At 53.9% G+C, this 10773-nt stretch overlaps 1 protein-coding gene across 2 annotated transcripts; it reads right to left on the reverse strand.

The window, feature by feature from the left end:
• Positions 1-1832: 1832 nt before the first annotated feature.
• On the reverse strand, positions 1833-10658 carry Zdhhc22 (zinc finger DHHC-type palmitoyltransferase 22). 2 transcript variants are annotated; one of them, XM_010645565.2, is made up of 4 exons: positions 10295-10656; positions 10011-10195; positions 9261-9800; positions 1833-4614 (listed from the first exon to the last, which is right to left on the reverse strand). In XM_010645565.2, exons 3-4 carry the CDS (start codon positions 9784-9786, stop codon positions 4349-4351), a joined length of 792 nt encoding a protein of 263 aa, XP_010643867.1. In that variant the 5' UTR covers positions 9787-9800; positions 10011-10195; positions 10295-10656; the 3' UTR covers positions 1833-4348. The 2 variants fall into 2 exon arrangements, with proteins under 2 accessions (XP_010643867.1, XP_010643868.1); XM_010645566.2 differs by lacking the exon at positions 10011-10195 and having other exon boundaries at positions 10295-10658.
• Between the last annotated feature and the right edge of the window lie 115 nt (positions 10659-10773).

The following is a 10773-nucleotide window of genomic DNA, read 5'->3' on the forward strand; positions in this document are numbered from 1 at the left end:
ATCACAACTGTCCACAATTTCTCCTCTTCCCTGTGAGGTCCCGGAGGTCAGGCACTGGGTCTCATTCATCTTTGCTTTCCTGGCTCTTGGCATCATGCCTGGCATGGAGTCAGCGTCAGTGGATGTTTGAGAAATGAGTGGACTCCCTGGACCAGCCTCAGGCATAGTGAGAGGATGGAGGGCAGAAGCAGAGCCAACATTAGCAGCTGCCAGTTCACCCCCAGGTGCCTTCCACCCCCAGCCAGAGGCTTACCCTTGTGGGTGGGTGAGCAGGCCTTAGGCTCTGCCTCATCCCTGAGGCACTTGGATAAGGCAGGACTGTACTCTCCGACCACCTGTTCTTTTCTCCCTAGGGGGATCATCCCCCAAGGATCCTTATGACTGTGCCTAGGGGCAGGGAAGGAGGGAGTGGCAGTGGGGAATCTCATGAGCAGCGAGGCCACTTGGAGTACACAGAGTATAAAGCAGAGCTAGGGCATTTGGGAGCCCAAGTGCATGGACAGTGATAAGGATGATCATGATTCTAGGAAAGAAGAGTGGCCCCAGGACCTCAGGACTGACTTGTAGAAGGAACATGTAGAAGGAACTCCTTAAGGTCACTCTTTTCCCGAAGCCACTTGGGCTTGTGAAGCCTCCGGTAGGCAGCTCATACTTTGCCTAACTCAACACTAGGACCTGGCCAAAGCAGAGCACCTGATTTCTGGGTGGCAGAACTGAGGCACTGGAGAGCCAGGTGTCTTACTCCAGGGCTTGGAGTAGAAGCCAGAGGACACAGGACATCTGCTGCCATGGGCAGATGGCTCTGCCTTGCTTTGGGGACCAGGGGGCTGTGCTGCCCAGTACGGCCTGTAGATGTCCCCTGTGTCCCTCCTCCACATGGGCGGCAGTGATCAGTGAGGCATGACACCACTGACTCAAATGAGGGCCCTCTTGACAGAGGCAAAGGCTTTAGGTGACCCTGAACCCCAGCTTCTCCCCAGTGCTCCTGACAGCCTGTTCTTTGAGGTCACTCTAATGACTTGTCTCCCCATCCTGAGCACTCCTAGAAACCTCTCCAGGGTGAGAACTTCCTGGGGCCAGAGGTATCTGGGCCCATAGGGAATAAATGATGTGTAGCAAGCAAATCCAAACTCTGTGCCTTCATTCGGTCAGTGATTATCAAGTGCCGATTATGTGCCTAGTCCCCTCTAGGCAAAAGAATACAATGGTGTTAGGAAGACAACTGTGGCGTCTGCCCTTTGGAGTGGTCAGCCCATGCTCCAGAATGTGCTAAGAATAAGCCACAGTTCATTTGTCCAGCTCCCCAGCACATCGCGGACTTCCTTGCTGGTTGCCTCTTGGTGTTATGTTCAGGGAATGCAGACTGCCACACCACTGGCCTGGTTGGAGGTCTGGTTGGACAGCTCAAGCAGAACCAGCACTGTCCAGCTGAATCCAACTAGTCCTGCACATGTTTAGGGTTCATGAGCATCCATATCCATGCAGGGAAACTCCCGGCAGGACTCCAGGCCTTCCTGGCTGCTCCCAGGGCTGGGAGCCCAAATCTTCCCAATTGTCATAGGGTTGAAAGAACCTAGGCCCAGTCTTGGCTGTAATGAAGCACTTGGCCTTTCTCCTTCATTCTCTTTCCCACTCACCATGGGGAAGAGAGTGGGAGAGGAGGATGAGGGAGGTTCCGTCCCTGGTCTTCACAGGCCCACAGACCCCGGCATCCTGGACCAGAACATTGTTCACATACTTACCACCTCCAGCCTGGCCCTGCCAATCACAGTGGACACTGGTGGAGGGCTGCAGCTGTGCCCTGGATTTCTCTGCTGGATTGTGGAGGGGTCCCCAGGGAGGAGCAGGGGCAGCAGGGGTAGGTTACTCAGGGAATCTGGGCCATGGTTACTCACCAACTTGGGCAGAAGAATTTTTAATACTTGTGTGAAATCTCTGAAGAGCTAGTATGACTAGCATCTGTGTGTTCTAGCCCTACCAGTCCTGCTACCAACCATAGTGCCCGTGCGATGGTATGAAATCCGATTAAAACCACACATTTTATTGATGGTCTTCATCAACAATACATACAGGGCCATGTTCACAAATGGTGCTGAAGTCTCACACCTGGCAACCTCCTCCCCAGTCACCCCCAGGGACCAGTATCTTCCCTCCCACCCCACCCCAGCATGTCAGACTCATGGAGCAGTCTCTGGACATGGCAGATCTGGCCTCCAAGCTGAACTCTACAGCCACGAGACACCCACGGCCTGAATTGTCCAGGCCTCCTCCCTCTCCTTTGCCACTCTCCCTGCTTAAGTATAGCCAGACTTGGGAGTAAGGATACCCCCAGGACTCTTCCACTGAGAACGCCTGGGCTCCCCATCAGCCCTCCCTGCCACATCCTTCTCCTCCAAGTGGGGAACCACCAAGAAGGCAGACAGACCCTTTGTCAAAGGATAGGATTCAGTGCAGAGAGGGGGCAATAGCAATGGTCCCCTAATGGCAGGGACCTCACTGTCCTGTTCACCGCTGCATTGCTAGTGCCTGAAACTTGGCACATAGTTGGCGCTTGGTAAGTATATTTAGGATGAACAAATGGATGACTGAAAGAGTGAACATGGGAGGGAAAAGTATGAGCAGTTAAGCCGTTACAACAGTGGTCCTCCAGGGGGATGAAGGCAGGACCTGGGTAACATCCACCCAATCTCTGCCTGAGAGTTCATGGTGTTGTACAGCCAGAGTCACTGTGGCCACCCGCTGGGCTCTGCGGGGCAAGGGCTGCAGCCCTGCTGCTTGTATGGATGTCAGATTGGCCTTGGACCCAGTCAGGAGAGGGCACTTGTGTCATCCCCACCCCCTCATATGTCCCAAGGGCCTGCTTCTCTGGGTCCCAGCACACATGGCAATGCATCCATCCGGGGCTGGTCGGATGAGCAGGGACAGTCTGGCAGGTGCACTTTGTGTTCTGGTCCTGCCCGTCCCCAGCCTTTGCTCCCCCATCTCCTCCCTTTGAGTTGAGTGTGGTCTGGCTTTTCCCTCCCCACATCTTCTTGCACCTGATCCCAACCCTGTTCTGTCTCCTTGTCCTCAATCCCAGCCCTCTCAACTACTATTTACACTGGGGCAGTCCTCTCCTTGGTGGCTGGGTTGGGTCCAAAAATTTGCATCATGATTTTCAGACTCCTCCCGTGGCCACTCTGCTGCTCATGAAAACAAATAGCTCATAATCATCTCTGCAGGTCTGGCCCCCAGGCCCAGCAGTCACAAAGAGGACACCAGAATCTTAGAATGGGAAAGAATCTCTAAGCTCATCTAGAATAACCTTGGGCAAAAATCCCTTGCACAGCACACCTGGCAAATAAGTGCCTAGAACTTGGAGACCTGCAGCCGTGGAGTGCTCACTACCTCCCCGGCCAGCCATTAAAACACTGAACAGCTTTAGCTGCTAGAATGCCCTTTATACAGGGCATAAATGCGGCCATATGCCCCTCTCCTCTCACTACCACCTTTCCCTCTCTCCCTCTCTCTCTCTCTCTCTCCCCTCCCCTTTCTGTACATTTGCGCAGCATGGCAATCACATGCCTCCTCACATATGGATGGCTCCCCTTCCCCTCTTTTCTTCCTTTCCTTCCAAACATCAAGCAAAAGTCCAGAGGTTGGAAATCAAAGGGAAAAGCTGGATGAATGCCAGGGAAAGGAAGCATCCAGCCAGGCCCTAGACTGGGCTGGGTGGCTGGTTAAGCCAGGCTGGACAGGGAATAGCAGCTGGAAATATCAGGCATTGGTTGCCATCTCCAGAGCAAGGACCTTGAACCTGGGCTGTGGGCAGCAAGCTCCTGTGCTCTTTTTGCCCTCGCTGCTCAAAATCCCACAGAGGGGACAAGGACACATACCTGCCACTTCCCAACTTTCCTGGCAGTTGGCAGAGTGGACTTGGCCACCTCTCACATGTGGTGATTTTAAGCATTTGCCAGCCTCCAGGTCCTGGGGAGTCTTATCAGCAGTGAGAAACCACTGCTTCTTCCCCATGTGAGGTAAAGGGTTCCAGCACACAGCAGGGGCTGCGAGAGACATGGCAGGAAGTGGACCGGCCAGGCAGAGGGGGAAGAAGGCTTCCCTAGGAGAAGGAACAAGAGCTAAAGCCACCTGGCTGGCTGCTGAGGAGACTACCACTGCCTGGGTGGCCATTTTCCTCCCTGTCATGATTCCCCAGCTTACACTGGTCTTCCACGATGGGTGGAAGACCAGGAGTGAGTGCACGGGCTTTACTACCCCAAGGTTGTAGTGGATCATGGGTGGCGTTCAGGAGGAATGGTTCGGGAGGGAGTGATACACACACAGAGAGAAATGATCAAGTGCCTGCCTGCTACTTGTCCTGCAGCTTAGAGCTCTCACTTCCGACATTGAACATGGGGACCAACAGGCCCAGCAGCCACCTCTTCCCGAACACCTCCTGTAAGTTCTTGCGCCAGGGCTGGGCCCTCACTGCCACCCCCTTTCGAACCTGGTGGCGTGTCTGCCCCCGGAGGATCAGCAGCAGCTGGTGGCAGCAGAAGCCTGCGCAGGCCAGACCGACGGCAAACCAGAGGTAGAGCATGAGGATGACGAACATTTCAGAACCGAGGACAGCTCCTGCGGGGGGGAGGGGAGACACCAGAACAAACCACTTTACACCCAGGCCACGTACAGAAACGCGATCCCTGCTGGCTCTTTCCGGAGGGAGGAGATTAATGAGACTGAAGCTACATTTTGTAGCAACCTCAGCGCTGCAGCGAGGGAGGGAAAGGATGAACAAGTTGCCCTAAGTTTTCCTTAGTGCAGGCGGCTCCTGAGGTGATAGGGGAGAACTGGGGACCTGGGGAGGAAGGAAGGAAAGTTAATGAGCTCAGCAAGCAAGGAGAGCCTGCAGCTTCTGTTCCCATCTCGTACAAGCAGAAATGCCTACCCGCCCCTCAGCTGGAAGAGAGAGAAGGGCGGTTACTCGGGAAGAGCTAGTGCTGATTCAAGGGCCCTAAAGAGGGGTCTCCGCAGCACCTTTTCCCTGCAGGGTGGGGAGAAGTGTCTGGGAGGACTCTGGAAAGTGACAGCATGATGGAGACCAGGACCTAGGGCCTAGTCATCAGGAAGAACAAGTCACAAGCTCGGTCAGCCTCAAGGGCAGACTTAGAAAAAATTTCAGTCATTAATGTTAACAAGAGGACAGCGTGGCACCAGAACACCCAGCAAGGGCTGTCCCTGGTCAGAGCTTGCTAAGGATGGAAGAGGCCCTGATCTCGCCAGGTCAGCCCAGGACAGTGGGGCAGCACCTTCTCTTTCTAAACGGAACACTTTCTGCTCCTGGTTTTGTAATAGAGATCCCACACACTTCCTCAGAGTTGTGGGGCTCAGTCCATGCTTGATTTGAATCTCCTGGCTGTGTGGACTTACAAAAGGTTCTCGACCTGTCTGAGCTGCACTTTGCTCATCTGCAAAATGGGTGTAATAATGACAATTCCATAGGGGTGCAGGATACAAGGAAATGATGTGAGAAGTAGTCAGCTTTCTGGTTTACACTTGGTGCAGCCCCCCTGCCAAAAGTCATTTCAAAGGAGACTTCATGCCAAAAGGGCTCACGTTGAACTCCTAAGACCACCAAGCTTTCTCTTCTTTCCCGGAGCTTGGAGTCCTGGACAGGCAGCTATAGTAAAGACACCTACCTTGGTCTGTCCAGCAGCCACGACAGTGGGCCCAGGACAGAACCCAAAAGCCTTCCTTAGCTCTTTGCTCCTTGTAGGGTAACCCCATTACCACCTTCTCCAGTGAGGATTTGGGTGGCCACTCCAGGATGTGTTATCTTTTTAAGCCACCTGGGCAAAGATATTTTGTTATAGTAGTGAAAGAGACTATCAAATGATTCATTACCTATTGGAGCAGTGTGGCTCCACCTTCAACCTATTTTACCCCTGAAAAATCTCGACCATCTTCCTTCCCTGACCAACCCCCTCTTCCTCAGACTCTAGTTTCCAGGCCCCTGAAAATTATGCTTTTAACACTCATCTGTTCTGTGGAAGAGTGGTGGGCTCAGCAGCCAGGAAGGATAGGATCTGATTCAGGTTTGCTATTAGCAGCCTCCTCTTTCCTCATCCTTAGGAGCTTTGATAGCATTTTCTCTGCAGAATGGGATTCAAACAGGTCCATCTGCCCAGGAGATAGAAAGCTAGCTTCAGCTGGCATGTAGAGCAGCCCCTCCACTGACGGAGGCAGCAGTGGGACAGGGCCCACGGTGGGCTGTGGCATCCCCTGACCCACTTCTTCCTTGTCAGCAAAGATTAGTTTGGGTGCCTGCATAAAGGAAGGAAGATCCTGGGGCCATGTGCCCCTCAGGCTCAAGGAACACTGATGGGACAAGATGGCCCTGGGACTGGAATATGTGAACATCAGAGCTGCCAAGCACAGGCCTGCCTTGCAACGCAGCCCTGGGAACAGGCCTGGGTGGATAGAGGCTGCTCCCCTCAGGCTTCAGTCTGGCACTAAATCGAGGCATGAGGAAAGAACTTGTGGCCTTTTCCTAGTCCCGTGAAGCAGCTACAAAAGGCTATTCTGGGGACCTGCATTCTCGCAGTGTTTGAAGTTACCTAGCCTGGCTGCTTCAGCTCCTCTTAACTATTTAATAATAGTTCTGCTTCTTTTATTATTTTTTAAACCCATAGAATTTTTCCATAGGGCCTGAAAGATCACATCATCTGTCTCCCCTTTTGACAACTTATCACCCGATATCTTCTTGAATCCATCCAAAGACATGAAGCTCCCCTAGTCCCAGTGTGGCTCATTGACCTCAAAAGAGGATCAGAGAGGTAGGGCAGTGCAGGGGAGAGACTGTGAGTTTTGGAGGGAGTAGCCCCAAGTCTAGAGCTGTGTGGCTTTGAGGCAACTTCACCTGGCCAAACATTTGGTTTCTGAGCCTTAAAAATGATAATACCTACTTCACGGACTCATCATGAGGGCTGGATGAAATGGGACGCCCAGAGGGTGGCACATAACAGCCGCTCAATGAACTTCTTCTGTTCCCTTTCCCTCCTGCTGAACCTTCCAGTGGCACCTGTCAATTGATGTATTCATCCAAATGCCAAGGCACATGTCAGGTGGTCAGTGCCACCTCCATTTGCCAGATAAGAATAACCTCAGCTGGTGACACATGTTCTGATCCACACAGCCAAAAGAAAGGACAATTTCTGAAACCTAACCAGCTAGCCTTCTCCTTCTCTGGCATTAGCTGAGGGCCCTTCAGCTTAAAGACTCCTCTCCGCTTTAGCTTTCAGGGACCCATTCACAGCTGTCTTGTGCTCTGGTCTCAGGATCAGCACCAGAGCTGTGAGCAGTGCAGTGCTATTCAGTGACTTGTGCCTTCGCACTCCCACCTGCTCACCTGTCTTCCTAAGCGGGAGAGGATGTGCTCTCAGGAGTTGGAAAGGAGGAAGCTGAACAGGGAGCATATGTAGGGGAGGGGGAATGACATCAGCAAAGGCGGGAGATGAGACGGGAGCGCTGGACACAGGATCTTGGCCTCCTCTTCCTAGTGGGTCTGGGGAGCAGTTGAAGGCTACAGGGACTCATCTTTCCACTGGAACAGGGGTCAGGCTGCAGGGTGGGGCCTGGCTGGCTCTGTTTTGCCATCAGAGCAAAGCAAGAAGCTCTTTCTTTCTTTCCTATCTCCCAAACCTAGCACATATGGATAGGCCTCAAGCCCAGACTTATTTCAGATCAAACCATTTCAAGATCCTCTTTCTGAAACCACCCATTTTTATGGCTGGTGAAACTACTTGGAAAAGGATGTGTGATCAGGTTCTTTGGCTCTCCTCATCCCTCCACCTGCCCGTGCTCACACTCCACCCCCAGCCCACCCACCTCCCCTCCCCTAGCCTGGGTATTTTGGTCCTGGCAGCCTCCAATGCCAGCATGGAGATCCAGAAGGCCCAAGAGTTCTGAGTTCTGGGCCCAGCTCATCACCAGCCCTCCAGACATCCCCTGTGGCTGGGACCTCTCTGTTCCCACCGCCAAATGGTACAACAGTTCCATGCCTAGGAAGAACTGGGCTGCAGCTACAACACAAACAGAAAGAATGGCTTCTCCCAGGGTGGAAGTTCTGTGAATGTCCACCCCAGGCCAGTCCAGGCACATTAAGACATCTTAGGCTCCCAGTGAAAGTAACTGTGCCCTGCCTTTCATGGTTCCTGGATGGTCAGTGTGTTCAGGAACTCATTCTATTCCTGGTGTTGCTGAGGAAGAGAACTAGTCTGTGGTTTATGGACCTGGGGACATGCCAGAGACTGCTGCTAAGTAGTCATGAGATTCTGGAAAGGCTGTTTAGTTCTTCATCTGAGAGATGAAGTACCAATGCCATACACACATGCACACACACACACACACACACACACATACATGTGACAACTACCAACTGTGCAACCAAACTGGTCAGAGTCAGAGGCCAGGTGAGGAGTGGAAAGAAACAAAGAAACAAACTTCAAAGCCAAGAATAGCAGTAGGAACTGCCACCAGGAGCCGAGGCCCCCAGAACCAGGTATTACAGCACATTCCTTGAGGTACCCTATTCCACGCAGAGTCGACAGGGTGCCCAGCTGAGCACCAGCGTGAAGACCCACTTGCCTGGCTCCTGCAGGCATCAGGGCATTTCAGACAGTCATCTCCCAGCCCAGACACAAGCTCTGCATTGTGAAAATGGAGTCATTAAACATGGCTGTGTCTCCAACCATGATGCCCCTGCTCCGAGTCACCCCCAGGCTGCAGAACAGTACGGTGGGGTCAAACCAGTGGAGGCAGGAGGATGGGGTTAGCTTCCTGCTGAGGTGGGCTTGGGGTCAAGTTCAATCTTACTGCAGTTGGATGGCAAGACCTTGGGCGGGCAGAGTCCTTGGGGGAATGTACGAGGTCCAGGCAGAGGACAGTTACAATATGGGCGGCATGGGGGACTGTGTGCCCGGCCCACAGCAGGAAGTGCTTGGCCACCACAATTCTACGGGTCAATAGTATGAAAGGTGAGGAAACGGGGCACGGTCACATAAAGCGTAACATGGCCAATTAATTTGAATTTCAGATGGGTCGTAGCATGTTTTCTTAGTATATGTCTTCTGACATGTTGGGCCATACTCACACTAAAAAATTGTTTCTACGAAGTTTTAACTTATCTGGGCACTCTAGGTTTTTATTTGCTAAATCTGGCAATTCTTGGAGTTATGGCAGGAGGTCTTATTTGCGGAACCTGCCTGCCGAGCCCCACTCACCGGAGAAGAACTGGCTGATGGAGGTGGGCAGGAGCGTGAGGAAGGCCAGGGGGTGGGCGAAGGAGATGGAGAGGACAGCGGAGATGTAGGCCACACCGGCCACCATGGAGTAGAGGCAGGCGAGGGAGGTGTAGAGGCAGAAGAGGACGAAGTTGCGCATGTTCCTGCTGCCGATGCAGTTGCCGGTGAAGAAACAGTGGTGGTCGTGCCTCAGCGTGACTCGGGCGCACACGCGGCAGAAGTGAGTGCTGGGTGGGGGGCACAAAGCCCTCCTGGCTGAAGGCCCCTGGCAGGCCCCCACGTCATCCGGGGAGTTCTGGACGACCAGGACATAATTGCCCAGGGCGTTGGCAGACAGAAACAGGAAGAGCGCCCCGTGCAGCAGGGCTGGCGACAAGAGAGGGGTGGCCGCGGGGTCCTCGGGCATGCTGGGTAGGAACAGGAAGAGCTGCAGCACGAAGGTCACCAGGGAGATGCACAGGAAGTAGGCAGGGGCGACCACGTTGAGCAGCCTCAGGGCCAGCATCCTCGATTACATGCCTAAGGGGAGAGGAGACACGTTACCTCGGCAGCCAGGGGGCGCCCTCCTGCGCGTCTCTCTCGGGAGGCGGGTCCCAAAGGCCGCAAGCAAATCTACACCCCCAACCGCTGCCCCTGGGGTCACCCACCGCTGCCCACTTCCCTAATCTGAGCCAAGCAGAAAAGAGACCCCGAGGCTGCAGCGGAAGGACTCCCGGGGCTAGGCCCTACCTCAGGGAGGCTGCTCCCTCGGGTTTGGAGCGACCTTGGCGTCCTGGGAGTTTTGGGGTCAGGCGCAAGGAGAGAGGGAATCAGTAGTAATCTGCAGGGGTTGCGGATGGGCTGGGCTGAAAGAGGGCTGCTCTTCTCCCGGTGGTGGAAACGGGCCCTAGTTGGGGATTTCTGCTTCAGACCTCCTTGGGAGAAGAAAGCGAAGGATTTGGGGTCGGGGCGAGCTATTTCATCTATTGGGGGAGCTCCTTTATTTCCCCCCTCCTCCGTCCCCTAACCCCCACCTTAGGAAATTTCGGAGACCTCAGCCATTCTTCAGGCTCTGGAGGGCTGCGTGTGTATGGATCCGTTGGGTGTTGGTGTGTTTCTTTGTGTGTGACTCTGTACGTGCATCTGTGCGCGCCTGGGTATCTGTGTTTGTGCGTGTGCGTGTTTGTATGTACACACACAGCCGCTGCCACCTGTTTTTTTATTTTAAAAGATCAATTAAAATAATCAATACATTCACAGGCGCTCAGGCCCTGGGTGGGGTGGGGGCGGAATGCCTGTGCCACCGAGTCCCGTTCAGCCTCTCTGACGCGGGCTGTCCTGGCTGCGTCTTTGCAAGCAGCATTTTCCCTCGAGGAGACGAAATTAAAATCCCCCCTTCGCGGAAGAAACCCAAACAATCCCCATGGCGCCGAAACCCTTTCGGTTCCGGCAGGTTCGCGCTGGGAGGACTAGGGACCGCTCAGCCAGGGTCTCTGGGGATCCACCCCCCCCC

The sequence above is a fragment of the Fukomys damarensis genome, unplaced genomic scaffold (assembly GCF_012274545.1).
Source record: "Fukomys damarensis isolate Sample0158 unplaced genomic scaffold, DMR_v1.0_HiC HiC_scaffold_21, whole genome shotgun sequence".
Taxonomy (NCBI): Eukaryota; Metazoa; Chordata; class Mammalia; order Rodentia; family Bathyergidae; genus Fukomys; species Fukomys damarensis.

What these genes read in the sequence shown, in the direction of transcription:
- Zdhhc22 (XM_010645566.2), bottom strand. Translation starts at nt 9,786, where the DNA reads ATGCTGGCCCTGAGGCTGCTCAACGTGGTCGCCCCTGCCTACTTCCTG. An exon ending in CATCAGCCAGTTCTTCTCCG is followed by an intron (nt 4,615 to 9,260) that starts GTGAGTGGGGCT and finishes TCCCCCCCGCAG; the next exon opens with GAGCTGTCCTCGGTTCTGAA.